This window comes from Saimiri boliviensis, chromosome 17 (genome assembly GCF_048565385.1).
Source record: "Saimiri boliviensis isolate mSaiBol1 chromosome 17, mSaiBol1.pri, whole genome shotgun sequence".
NCBI lineage: Eukaryota > Metazoa > Chordata > Mammalia > Primates > Cebidae > Saimiri > Saimiri boliviensis.
Window position 1 is genome coordinate 43,914,325 of NC_133465.1, and position 14,647 is coordinate 43,928,971.

The following is a 14,647-nucleotide window of genomic DNA, read 5'->3' on the forward strand; positions in this document are numbered from 1 at the left end:
GGTGGTGCATGCCTGTGATCCCAGCTACTCAGGAGGCTGAGGCAGGAGAATTGCCTGAACCCAGGAGGCGGAGGTTGCGGTGAGCCGAGATTGCGCCATTGCACTCCAGCCTGGGTAACAAGAGTGAACTCCACCTCAAAAAAAAAAAAAAAAAAAAGAAAGAAAGAAAATTTTAAAGAGCTTACAAGTGACAAAATAAACCAATAACCACATACTTGTTGGTGTTCAAAACAAAATCTCTAAAATCTACAGAATTAATCTCAGTTAACAACAAAAGCTATTAGAAGGCTCATTTCTTTCCCACTGACTGACATACAGATTAGAGTAAGATTTACTTTACAGTAAGAGCAGGCTCATTTATGTGGCAAAGTTCAAAGAAGCTTCACAGATAATTTACTACTCAAGACTACATTTAGGCCGGGCGCGGTGGCTCAAGCCTGTAATCCCAGCACTTTGGGAGGCCGAGGCGGGTGGATCACGAGGTCAAGAGCAACATGGTGAAACCCCATCTCTACTAAAAATACAAAAAAAATTAGCTGGGCATGGTGGCGCGTGCCTGTAATCCCAGCTACTCAGGAGGCTGAGGCAGGAGAACTGCCTGAACCCAGGAGGCGGAGGTTGCAGTGAGCCGAGATCGCGCCATTGCACTCCAGCCTGGGTAACAAGAGTGAAATTCTGTCTCAAAAAAAAAAAGACTACATTTACCCAGGTTGTATCAGAGTATCGGTAATCTAGAACCAGGAAGTTTGAAAAAAAAAAAAAGGCCTGGATGAAAAGCCAAAATAGGTGATACAAAGTCCATAAAATAAAGCTCATACCCTTTACTCAGAGGAGAATCCAACAGATTCTCACACAGAATTTTATTTTTTAGGCCGGACACAGTAGCTTACGCCTGTAATACCAGCACTTTAAGGCCGAAGTCGGCGGATCACAAGGTCAGGAGTTTGAGACCAGCCTGACCAACGTGGTGAAACCCTGTCTCTACAAAAAATACAAAACTTAGCTGGGTGTGGCAGCACCTGTCTGTAGTCCCAGCTACTCAGGAGGCTGAGGCAGGAGAACTGCTTGAACCCAGGAGGTGGGGGTTACAGTGAATCAAGATGGCACCACTGCACTCCAGCCTGGGCGACAGAGCAAGACTCGATCTCAAAAAAAAAAAAAAATGTATTTTTTAGCCCAAACAAGCTTCTTTATCTGGCTACTAAGGCTTCTTCAGATGAAGTTCAGTAAAACAGAAGAGGGAAGAAATTGCACAATAGGCAGCGACAAGGCACAATAAGCAGTAAGAAGAATCTGAAAGTAAGAAAAACAAAACAACTTTAAAGAACAGATAGGGCCTGGCGCGGTGGCTCATGCCTGTAATCCCAACACTTTGGGAGGCTCAGGTGGGTGGATCACCTGAGGTCAGGAGTTCAAGACCAGCCTGGCCATCATGGTGAAACCTCATCTTATAAAAAATAAAAAATAAAAAATTGAAAAATTAAAAAATAACATCATGTATTTTAGAAATATTTCCACTCAGATTAGTAAACTTTTTTTTTTTGAGACAAGAGTCCTCGCTCTGCCACCCAGGCTGGAGTGCAATGGCACATTCTCGGCTCACTGCAACCCCTGCTTCCTGAGTTCAAGCAATTCTCCTGCCTCAGCCTCCCGAGTAGCTGGGATTAGAGGCATGCGCCACCACGCTTGGCTAATTTTTGTATTTTTAGTAGAGATGGGGTTTCACCATGTTATCCGGGCTGGTCTCACAACTCCTGACCTTGTGATCGGCCTGCCTCAGCCTCCCAAAGTACCGGGACTACAGGTGTGAGCCACAGAGCCTAGCCAACACATTTAATTTCTATTTAATTTCTTTAGGCCATTTAGTGTTTTAACACAATGCTAACAAATTATTCCCCACCCTACCCTTTTTTTTTTTTTTGAGATAGAGTCTCCCTCTGTGCACTCAGGCTGGAATGGAATGCAGTGGCACAATCTCAGCTCACTGCAACTTCTGCCTCTCAGTCTCAAGCAATCTTCCCACCTCAGCCTCCTGAGTAACTAGGACTACAGGCATGCACCACCACACTTAGCTAATTTTTGTGTTTTGTGTGTGTGTGTATGTTTTTGTTTTGTTTTTTGAGACAGAGACTCACACTGCAACCCAGGCTGGAGTTCGGTGGCTCAGTGTCAGCTGACTGCAACCTGCGCCTCCCAAATTCAAGTGATTCTCCTGGCTCAGGCTCCTAAATAGCTGGGATTATAGACGCCCCCCCACGACGCCCAGCTAATTTTTTGTATTTGTAGTAGAGACAGGGTTTCACTCTGTTGGCCAGGCTGGTCTCAAACTCCTGACTTTGTGATCCACCTTGGTTGGCCTCCCAAAGTGCTGGGTTTACAGGCGTGAGCCACCACGCCTGGCCCATTTTTCTATTTTTTTGTAGAGACACAGTTTTGCTGTGTGACTCCTGGGCTCAAGCGATCTGCCAGTGTTGGCCTCCCAAAGTGCCAGGATTACAGGTGTCAGCTGCTGTCACTGGCCTAAATTTTAGCATTCTTTTTTTTTTTTTGTCAGAAGGAAGTCTTGCTCTTTTCCCCAGGCTGGAATGCAATGGTGAGATCTCGGCTTACTGCAACCCGTTTCTACCAAAAATACAAAACTCATCCAGGTGTGGTCGTGAGCACCCATAATCCCAGCTACTTGGGAGGCTCAGGCAGGAGAATCACTGGAACCTGGGAGGCAGAGGTTGCAGTAAGCTGAGATGGCACCATTGCACTCCAGCCAAGGCTGAAAACAGTGAGACCCCGTCTCAAAACACAAAAAAAAAACCTTCCCCATAATTATTTCTGTGTAAATAATTACACAGAAAATACAGAGAAAACGGCCGGGCATGGTGGCTCATGCCTATAACCCCTGTACTTTGGGAGGCCAAGGCAGGTGGATTACCTGAGGTCAGAAGTTCAAGACCAACCTGCCAACATGATGAAAGCCCATCTCTACTAAAAATACAAAAAATGGCCAGGCACAGTGGCTCACGCCTGTAATCCCAGCACTCTGGGAGGCTGGGACAGGCAGATCACTTGAGGTCAGGAGTTTGAGATCAGACTGAGGTCAGGAGTTCAAGATCAGCCACAATGGCAAAACCCTATCTCTACTAAAAATAGAAAAATTAGCTGGGTATGGCGGTGTGTGCCTGTAATCTCAGCTACTTGGGAGGCTGACACAGGAAAATCACTTGAAGCCAGGAGGCGGAGGTTACAGTGAGCCAAGATCATGCCACTGCACTCCAGCCTGGGAGACAGAGTGAGATTCCATCTCAAAAAAAAAAGAAAAAAAAATACAAAAACTTAGCTAGGTGTGGTGGCGCGCACCTGTAATCCCAGCTACTTGGGAGGCTGAGACAGGAGAATCACTTGAACCTGGGAGGCAGAGGTTGCAGTAAGCCAAGATCACATCATTGCACTCCAGCCTGGGCAACAAGAGCAAAACTCCATCTAAAAAAGAAAAAAGAAAATATGCAGAATTTTGGCAAAAAATATGTAATACAGGATTGACAATAACATCCATTTAAGTGCCAAATTTTTTGTCTGCCAAATAAACTATTATATCTGCAATTCTTCATTTAGTGCCAATTTAGTAATCTGCAACATGAATATTTTGTTAGTGGAGGCCAGGGGTTGGCTAGGATATCCTGATTTCTGGCCTTGAATGATAAACTTAGTTTCTCTAGCACAGGTAAAATATCTCCATAAGAGAAAGCCTAGCTGGGTGCAGTGGCTCATGCCTGTAATCCCAGCACTTTGGGAGGCCAAGGCAAACGGATCACAAGGTCAGGAGATCAAGACCACCCTGGCCAGGCCGGGCGCGATGGCTCAAGCCTGTAATCCCAGCACTTTGGGAGACCGAGGCAGGTAGATCACAAGGTCAAGAGATCGAGACCATCCTGGTGAAACCCCGTCTCTACTAAAAATACAAAAAAATTAGCTGGGCATGGTGGCACATGCCTGTAATCCCAGCTACTCAGGAGGCTGAGGCAGGAGAATTGCCTGAACCCAGGAGGCGGAGGTTGTGGTGAGCCAAGATCGCGCCATTGCACTCCAGCCTGGGTAACAAGAGTGAAACTCCGTCTCAAAAAAAAAAAAAAAAAAAGACCACCCTGGCCAACATGGTCAAACCCTGTCTCTACTAAAAACACAAAAAATTAGCTGGGCATTGGGGACGCAAGCCTGTAGTTTCAGCTACTCGGGAGGCTGAGGCAGGAGAACTGCTTGAATCTGAGAGGCGGAAGCTGCAATGAGCCAAGATCGCACCACTGCACTCCAGCCTGGGCGAAAGAGCAAAACTGTCTCCAAAAAAAAGGAGACAGACAGAAAGCCCAGCCACTACACACTCATAATCATGCATAGTAGTCACAGACATAAACTTATAATTCATTTTAATTAATTATCCACAAAGGGAGAGAATCAAAATATGAAATATCTACTTAAGTCCACTGCTCTCAAGTATCCAGCGTAAAGGGAGGGAACAGGGAATGAAATTAATTTTGGCCTAGAGAAACTTCTGTAGGTCCATAGTAACACTTTTTCAAAACCAGCTAGACCACACTCACTTATGTGAAAGACAACTAATTTTTAAATCACTGAACATGGACTAATTCCTTCATCTTCTCCATCAGTCCACAACCCAGCCCAGGTTAAAAATCCACTAAGTAGTGGCCGGGCGCGGTGGTTCAAGCCTGTAATCCCAGCACTTTGGGAGGCCGAGGCGGGTGGATCACGAGGTCGAGAGATCGAGACCATCCTGGTCAACATGGTGAAACCCCGTCTCTACTAAAAGTGCAAAAAATTAGCTGGGCATGGTGGCATGTGCCTGTAATCCCAGCTACTCAGGAGGCTGAGGCAGGAGAATTGCCTGAACCCAGGAGGCGGAGGTTGCGGTGAGCCGAGATCGCGCCATTGCACTCCAGCCTGGGTAACAAGAGCAAAACTCCGTCTCAAAAAAAAAAAAAAAATCCACTAAGTTGGCTAGGCACAGTGGCTCACGCCTGTAATCTCAGCACTTTGGGAGGCTGAGGCAGGTGTATCACCTGAGCTCATGAGTTCGAGACCAGCCTGGCCAACATGGTGAAATCCCAACTCTACTAAAAATACAAAAATTAGCCAGGCATGGTGGCACACGTCTGTAGTCCCAGCTACTCAGGAGACTGAGGCAGGAGAATCACTTGTACCAGGGAGGCAGAGTGAGCCAAGATCATGCCACTTCACTCCAGCCTGGGCAAAAGAGCAAAACTGCATCTCAAAAAATTAATGAATTAATTTTTAAAATCTGCTACATTTCTAATACATAACCTCTACAATTACTCGGGGCTTATCATAAAATTATGCAGCTAAAGCAACCAAACAACTTGCATGTTTTGTGTTACGTGATTCCAACTGTTAGGAAACTGATCCAGTATCAGTTATAAATATAAATATAATTGACAGATGCAAATTTTGTCAATATTTTTAAATTTCCACAAGATACCACCTAATGCCACAATTTAGATGTATTGCTCTAATTCATGGATTTCAAAAACATTAATGTGTTTTTTACTTTTTTTTTTTTTTTTTTTTTGAGACGGAGTTTCACTTTTGTTACCCAGGCTGGAGTGCAATGGCGCGATCTCGGCTCACCGCAACCTCCGCCTCCTGGGTTCAGGTAATTCTCCTGCCTCAGCCTCCTGAGTAGCTGGGATTACAGGCACGCGCCACCATGCCCAGCTAATTTTTTGTATTTTTAGTAGAGACAGAGTTTCACCATGTTGACCAGGATGGTCTCGATCTCTTGACCTCATGATCCATCCGCCTCGGCCTCCCAAAGTGCTGGGATTACAGGCTTGAGCCACCGCGCCCGGCCTTGTTTTTTACTTCTTACCAATGTTAATTCCTCTTCTACCCATCCAAACGTGTCAATGAGTACAATTTAATAGTCCAATCATCCTTTAATAAAACCTGTTGGAATTCACTATTGTGTCATCTTTGTGTTGCCATTTAGCCTGAAAAGAATTTCTGGGAAAAAAAAAGTGCTTTGAAAAGTTCATGTTGGCCGGGCACAATGGCTCACACCTGTAATGCCAGCACTGAGGTGGACAGATCACAAATCAGGAGTTCGAGACCAGCCTGGCCAGCATGGTGAAACCCCGTCTCTACTAAAAATACAAAAAAATTAGCTGGGCATGGTGACGTGTGCCTGTAATCCCAGCTACTTGGGAGGCTGAGGCAGAAGAATGGTTTGACCCTGGGAGGCAGGGGTTGCAGTGAGCTGAGATCACACCACTGCACTCCAGCCTGGTTGACAGAACAAACTCAAAAAAAAAAATAGTTCATGTTACTTAAAAAATTCATTTAGCCGGGCGCAGTGGCTCAAGCCTGTAATCCCAGCACTTTGGGAGGCCGAGGCGGGTGGATCACAAGGTCAAGAGATCGAGACCATCCTGGTCAACATGGTGAAACCCCGTCTCTACTAAAAATATAAAACATTAGCTGGGCATGGTGGCGCGTGCCTGTAATCCCAGCTACTCAGGAGGTTAAGGCAGGAGAATTGTCTGAACCCAGGAGGTGGAGGTTGCAGTGAGCCAAGATCGCGCCATTGCACTCCAGCCTGGGTAACAAGAGTGAAACTCCGTCTCAAAAAAAAAAAAAAAAAAAAAAAAAAAAAATTCATTTATTTCCTTGCATTAAATTAACAAGTCTCTGCTAGCCGGGCGCGGTGGCTCAAGCCTGTAATCCCAGCACTTTGGGAGGCCGAGGTGGGTGGATCACGAGGTCGAGAGATCGAGACCATCCTGGTCAACATGGTGAAACCCCATCTCTACTAAAAATACAAAAAATTAGCTGGGCATGGTGGCGTGTGCCTGTAATCCCAGCTACTCAGGAGGCTGAGGCAGGAGAATTGCCTGAACCCAGGAGGCGGAGGTTGCGGTGAGCCGAGATCGCGCCATTGCACTCCAGCCTGGGTAACAAGAGCGAAATTCCATCTCAAAAAAAAAAAAACAAGTCTCTGCTAATATCTAGTACATCATGACAGGCTCCCTTAATGGCCTAAACCAGTCTTCCACAAAAGTAGAAAAGAGGTAAGGAGTAACATGTCACTGCTTGTTGTTCTATCCCAATACTTAAATAAAACTCACTTCTTTAATAAGTAATCATTTAAAAATCTTTACTGTTTTCTGGACTTTTCCCAAAATATGTTTGCCTCCAAAATTTATGAACTCATTTTGGCAACTAACAGGGTAAAGAAACAAATGTTTTTTTTTTTTTTAATGTTAGTCTTTTCACATAATGCAAACTCATTCATCACTAGGTTCTCTTTCCCAAACGTTTGCCAAGTCACAAGACACACTACTGTTTACAATCCCTCCCATCTGCCCCTTGCCAATATATACCAAACTCTCTAGTCACTTGGCTTAAACCACAGTTTCCCAAATAACCTTCTCAAATTCTAATTTAGACCCAAGATGCGTTGATTCTGATTCATATTCTTAATGGAAAAATTTTAAATCACCTGATTTTCACTAAGTTCTGCCTTTTGATGCTGCCAGACTCTAGAGCCCTCTTGCTTTCACACTAGTGCCCCAAATGTGACAGCTATAGTTATCTGTCACAGATAACTATAGATAACTATACTTTAAAATTCTGTACTTTTAGACGTATTTTCAATCTGAGTACCATACCCTCTTGGCTTTCAAAGACAACTGCCAACATTCAATTCATTCAAGTACCAGTCTTCATGTCTTTCATTTCATTGCTATATACACCTTGTTCTTTAAGGTTGGAGCCTATTGATTTCCCCCCACCCTAGGCTACAGTAGGAAGATAAATGAAACAAAATATATTTACCACCATTCTATTTACAGATAACTATCAAACAGCTCCCATTTTTATTACAGGCTTCGTATTACCTGGTATCATAAATGTCTATTGTTCAGTACGTTTGTCCGGCATCTATCCTAATGGTCTCCAAAACCAAACAATACTTCAGATAATGCTGCGGGAAGAGGGAGGGGAGTATGATTCACCAAAAACTGCAATGAAAAGTAATGGAATATTTCCACCAATGGTATGTTATAACTAATAGCTTCCTTTCCTTTTTTCTTTTTTTTTTTTTTTATTTTTATTTTTTTTGAGGAGTCTCACTCTGTCACCCAGGCTGGAATGCAGTGGCCACGATCTCGACTCACTGTAACCTCCGCCTCCAGGGTTCAAGTGATTCTCTTGCCTCAGCCTCCCGAGTAGCTGGGATTACCAGGCACCCGCCACCCCGCCCGGCTAATTTTTGTATTTTTAGTAGAGATGGGGTTTCGCCATGTTGGTCAGGCTGGTCTCGAACTCCTGACCTCAAGTGATCGGCCCGCCTCAGCCTCCCAAAGTGCTGGGATTGATTACAGGCATGAGCCACCGCGCCCAGCCAGCTTCTCTCAGAGGAAGGTACTGCTAAGCAACCATCACGGTAGCAATAAATCCACCAGCTTCGAAGGCTGCAAAGCTAGGAAGATAGAAGGAAAAGCGGAGATGGGGTCCTCCCGCAGCTTCTCTAGAGGTTAGGAGAGAACAAAGTCACTGCTGCACTGTCACTTGAGGGGAAGGGGGAGGGGGCGGATCATCTTGGAAACCCAGCCCCTGGGCTGGAGCAGGCGGGGAGAACTCAACGAGGCTGCCTGGGATTAACATTCTCGTTCTCACCCTCTCCCCCCTTCTAGAAGCTCCCCTCCTCGCTCCCGCGCGGCGGCCTGAGTCCCAGATGACCACCCCCTCCAATCTATCACCCGAGGGGTGTAGAGAGAAACCAAAGAAAGAACTGAGTCAGGTGGCTGAGGCAGAGCGGAGACTCCCATGACCTCTCCGTCCTCCCCCAGCACCCTCCAGCCTCCCCCGGAACATTATCAAGCCCAGAAGGGCCCGGGGCGAGGGGGAAGTCCCACACAGGTGTGCTGGCCGGGGAGGGGTGCACCGGCCGGGCCGCCAGCTCCACCGCGCTCCCGCAGCGCGGCCCCAGCCCGAGCCCCAGTCTCAGCTCCGGGCCCGGCCCCAGCCCCAGCCCCAGCCGACCAGGGCAGAGCACGCCGACCCCGGCGCCCTGCGGCCGCCCAGCCCCGACCCGAGGCCCGCCCGCCCTCCGGGCCGGGCCCCGAGTCCAGCCCGCGGGCGCGGCCTAACTGCTCGCTCCGCGGGTCGCCGTACCTGGGCGGCGGCCTCCAGCTTGCCCTCGAAGGTGAAATCCAGCAAGTCGGGCTTGAGGCAAAGGCTGTAGTTGATGGGGGAGACATCGGCAGGCAGCCGCTCGAAGGGCCTCTTCTCCGGCATCGCGGCGAGGCCCAGGCTGTGGAGGCGGCGGCAGCGGCGAGAGGAGCGGCTGAGGAGGAGAAGGAGGAGGGGAGGAGGCGGAGGGCCGAGGAAGAGCAGGCGGCGAGCGAGGGAGGGGGCGGCAGCTGCCAGCCACATCCACCGAGCGCGGGCGACCGCCAGAGGAGAGCGACCCGGGGAGCCTGGGGGGCGGGGGAGAGACCCAGCCGGAGCACTAGGGGCCGAGAGGGAGGCGGTGCGGGCGGACTGGCGGGCGGGCTGCCTACGGGGAAGGGGGCGGAGGGGAGGGAAGGGGAGGAGGGCCCTCAAAGAGGGAGGGAGGGAGGGAGGTGGCGGCGGCGGCTGCGTGCGCGGCCCCGGCGGGCGGGCGCGCCCCCCGGGGAGTGCGCGCGCATGCCGGGGCAGAGGGCGGAGCAGCGAGGGCGAGGACGCGGCCGGCGAGGCGGGAGGGCGGCGGGGTCTCTGGCGCCAGCGCAGAGCAAGAGGCTGCTCTGGGCGGTGCACCTGTCGGCGTGGCTCCGGACAGGGGGCGGCCTTCCAGCTGGAAGGAACCGGGAAGGGCTTGATCAGTGAAAGGAAAGGCGTGAGGGGCTCCTGGGCTGCCTCGGGAAGTTGAAGCCTACGCAGTTGGTCTGTTCGGCTAGGGTCGCATGTATAAAATACCAATTACAAGCAACACCCTAAGCTAGATTCTACCTCCGGTCAGCGAAAAGGCGTGACTTGAGTCCTTGAGTCTCTTTGGCCTAAATTCCTGTTATTTTAAGTAGCAGCTTCAAAGGATAATTTGGAATTATAGGCACGCACCACAACGCCTGGCTAATTTTGTATTTTCAGTAGAGACGGGGTTTCTCCATGTTGGTCAGGCTAGTCTCGAACTCCAGACCTCAGATGATCCGCCCACCTCGGCCCCCCAAAGTGCTGGGATTACAGGCGTGAGCCACTGTGCCTGGCCCAGTTTTATTTTATTATAGTCCATCTGTTTCTCAGCTTCTCAAAATGTTATTTTCATTATGTCTGTTAAAGCAAATTTCATTCATAACCATTTAAGGCTCTCCATGCACTGTCCTTACCATTTTCCCAGACTTGTTTTTTCTTACCCTTTAACACATATTCTCAGTCTTTTTTTTTTTTTTTTTTTTGAGACGAAGTTTCGCTCTTTTTACCCAGGCTGGAGTGCAATGGCGCGATCTGGGCTCACCGCAACCTCCGCCTCCTGGGTTCAGGCAATTCTCCTGCCTCAGCCTCCTGAGTAGCTGGGATTACAGGCACACGCCACCATGCCCAGCTAATTTTTGTATTTTTAGTAGAGACGGGGTTTCACCGTGTTGACCAGGATGGTCTCGATCTCTCGACCTCGTGATCCACCCACCTCGGCCTCCCAAAGTGCTGGGATTACAGGCTTGAGCCACCGCGCCCGGCCTATTCTCCAGTCTTAATGAGCTAACCAGTTTAATGTTTGGCCCTTACAGCTTGCTCATTCTTCTCTTCTCTACCATTGCTCAAGCATTGTTGCGGGAATTACCTCCTCATCTTTTCCGAAAACTGGGGCTCCTCCCTTCTTTCAAAACTCACCTTTTCCAGAAAGTCCTCATTGATTAACTCCACCCAACTCTAACTCTTCCCATCAGCTCACAAGTACTGGCTTTTGCTGACTTATTTGTACTTACTCTGTTGTTCTGTAACTGTGTTTTAAATTTGTTTTATATGTGTATCTTTGCAAGATGTACTACTAGCAAGAGCTTGTTTTCTAATTCCTTCATTACTCTTAGAACTGAACCCTGCACAAAGTACATCTCAATTGTTATTGAGCTGACTAATCAATTAACCAAGAAAGAATATTTTACCACCGGGCACGGTGGCTCAAGCCTGTAATCCCAGCACTTTGGGAGGCCGAGGCGGGTGGATCACGAGGTCAAGAGATCGAGACCATCCTGGTCAACATGGTGAAACCTCGTCTCTACTAAAAATACAAAAAATTAGCTGGGCATGGTGGTGCGTGCCTGTAATCCCAGCTACTCAGGAGGCTGAGGCAGGAGAACTGCCTGAACCCGGGAGGCGGAGGTTGCGGTGAGCAGAGATCGCGCCATTGCACTCCAGCCTGGGTAACAAGAGCGAAACTCTGTCTCAAAAAAAAAAAAAAAAAAAGTATATTTTACCCAGTCTGTAGCCTTTCCTGTATGTACAAGTTGTGTGGCCCATAGAGAAACTACGTGAACCTAAGACTAGAGGCAACTTTCTTTCATAAAATCACAGAAAAGATTAAAAACAAAACATGGCTGGGTGCGGTGGCTCATGCCTGTAATCCCAGCACTTTGGGAGGCTGAGGCGGGCAGATTACTTGAGGTCAGGAGTTCAAGACCAGCCTGACAAACATGGTGAAACCCCATTTCTTTTTTTTTTTTTTTTTTTTTGAGACGGAGTTTTCGCACTTGTTACCCAGGCTGGAGTGCAATGGCGCGATCTCGGCTCACCGCAACCTCCGCCTCCCGGGTTCAGGCAATTCTCCTGCCTCAGCCTCCTGAGTAGCTGGGATTACAGGCACGCGCCACCATGCCCAGCTAATTTTTTGTATTTTTGGTAGAGACAGGGTTTCACGATGTTGACCAGGATGGTCTCGATCTCTCAACCTCGTGATCCACCGGCCTCGGCCTCCCAAAGTGCTGGGATTACAGGCTTGAGCCACCGCGCCCGGCGTGAAACCCCATTTCTACTAAAAATACAAAAAAGCTGGGTGTGGTGGTAGACACCTGTAATCCCAACTACTCAGGAGGCTGAGGCAGAAGAATTGCTTGAACCCCGGAGGCAGAGGATCCAGTGAGCCAAGATCCCACCATTGCACTCCAACCTGGGTGACAAAGTGAGATTCCACCTCAAAAAAAAAAAAAAAAAAAAAAGCCTATTATTTTCTTTATTTTTTATTTTTTTTATTTGAGACATAGTTTTGCTCTTGTAGTCCAGGCTGGATCTCAGCTCACCACAACCTCCACCTCCCAGGTTCAAGTGATTCTCCTGCTTCAGCCTCCAGAGTAGCTGGGATTACAGGCATATGCCACCATGCCTGGCTAATTTTGTATTTTTCGTAGAGACAGGGTTTCTCCATGTTGGTCAGGCTGGTCTCGAACCGAACTCAGATGATCCGCCCACCTCGGCCTCCCAAAGTGCTGGGATTACAGGTGTGAGACACCGGGCCTAGCCAAAAAAGCCTATTATTTACTTAATGTGATAATGGTCTTCATTGCAGGACTGGTAAAAGGTTGAAGTAAAGGATATATAGAAAGCAAATGTAAGTCATGGAAAGAAGTATTTCACAGCAAAGAGAATGTAAAGGAAATTGGATTAGGGAGCCAAAATATTCGGGCAGGAAGAAGAGAAACCCTGGCTGTGGAACACAGAGAAATATGTGGAGAGTTTGAGAGACCATTACAAAACCACCAAGTTACATCAAAACAAAGCATTACCGTTACTATTTAGCCTCCCTGACTTAGAAATTATGGCCTTCAATGTCAATTTCAAGCATACAAATTATAACTCGAATTCCACTAATATGTGTCTTACCTGCGGAATATGGTGAAGGGGTTCCAAAAGCCAGGAACACAAAAAGTCGGAGAACAATCCATAGGAAGTGATGCCATGAGATCCTAGCCTTGACTCTTCTGTAACTTAAAATGGCTGTTGAAATGGCAGTTGGAAATGTGAGTAGATAGAATGCTGCCTACCCATCCTGTGTTCTTCATGAAAGGAGATTAATTTCACATGCTTTAAAATTTCTGCTATACTGATGCATAACTTAATTTGACATAATAATAAGTGATAATATGTGAGCTATAGATTAGATAGATTGATGGATAGATACATAGTTGTATTTATTTGGGGATAGCAATATGACATTATGCACATCAAAATGTGGCCAAAGAAATGTCCTATCTGGTCAAAAAGGGTTTTATATTTCTTGGTATCTTTCCATCAGGAAGTTGAAAAAGTTATACATTTCCACCTTTCTCACTTCCTTTATAGCCCTTCTTTTTTTTTTTTTCAGTACTTCTGCCTCCCTTTTCACAACTACTTCTGCAGGTCTGTTTACCAATCCTCAAGGACTGACAGCTGCAAGACCAAACCTAACCCCTTTGTTGATTATCTTCAAACTGAGATGACCTGTTTGTCTATGTCCTGTTATGAAGGGTTAGCCACCAGGGCTTTGCAGAATATAAGTTAGGGAGCCAATTCATATGATAGCCAATACCCTCTGCTGCAAACAAGGTGTATGTTTGTGTCTGATGTGTGGGTCTCTGGAATGCTACTATAACGTTTCTCCTGAAATCTCAAGTCTTGTCTTTCTTTTTCTTTCTGTCTTTTCTTTCTTTCTTCTTTCTCTTTGTTTCTTTCTTTCTTCTTTCTCTTTCTTTCTTTTCTTTCTTTCTTTGTTTCAGATGGAGTCTTGCTCTGTCACCCAGGCTGGAGTGCAGTGGCACAATCTCGGTTCACTGCAACCTCCGCCTCCCGGGTTCCAGCGATTCTCTTGCCTCAGCCTTCCAAGTAGCTAGGTCTACAGGTGCATGCCACCATGCCCAGCTATTTTCTTTAATATTAGTAGAGACAGACTTCACCATTTTGACCAGGCTTGTCTCAAACTCCTGACCTCAGGTGATCCACCCACCACGGCCTCCCAAAGTACTGGGATTACAGTACTTTGTTTTGCTTTTTTTTTTTTTTTTTGAAGATTTTTGCCAATTTTATTGAAAACTATTAGGAGGGCATGAAAGATGTAAAGCAAGAACTTTCAAATCCTAACAGCACTATGTCTGGCATCTATAGTAAGAAAGGAAATTTGTTGTTGTTGTTGTTGTTGTTGTTGTTGTTGTTGTTTTTTGAGACGGAGTTCCGCTCTTGTTACCCAGGCTGGAGTGCAATGGCGCGATCTCGGCTCACCGCAACCTCCGCCTCCTGGGTTCAGGCAATTCTCCTGCCTCAGCCTCCTGAGTAGCTGGGATTACAGGCACGCACCACCATGCCCAGCTAATTTTTTGTATTTTTAGTAGAGACAGGGTTTCACCATGTTGACCAGGATGGTCTCGATCTCTCGACCTCGTGATCCACCCGCCTCGGCCTCCCAAAGTGCTGGGATTACAGGCTTGAGCCACCGCGCCCAGCCTGTTTTTTTTTTTTTTTTAGCCTTTTTTTTTTTTTTAATTAATTTATTTTTTTTTATTGCATTTTAGGTTTTGGGGTACATGTGAAGAACATGCAAGATTGTTGCATAGGTACACACATGGCAGTGTGGTTTGCTGTCTTCCACCAGCACCAGGTGAAATACCAAGTCTTCAAAGGT

At 47.1% G+C, this 14,647-nt stretch overlaps 1 protein-coding gene across 3 annotated transcripts in view; it reads right to left on the reverse strand.

The window, feature by feature from the left end:
• Positions 1-9,612, reverse strand: part of NPEPPS (aminopeptidase puromycin sensitive) — a 101,555-nt gene extending 91,943 nt beyond the window's left edge. Inside the window, exon 1 of one of the 3 annotated variants that reach the window (XM_074388658.1) lies at positions 9,199-9,612. In XM_074388658.1, the coding sequence (XP_074244759.1) occupies positions 9,199-9,459 (261 nt within the window). In that variant the 5' untranslated portion in view covers positions 9,460-9,612. Of the gene's footprint in view, positions 1-7,919; positions 8,146-9,198 lie in introns of those variants that run through there. The other 2 variants (XM_039475946.2, XM_074388657.1) reach the window with 2 other exon arrangements.
• Positions 9,613-14,647: the final 5,035 nt, after the last annotated feature.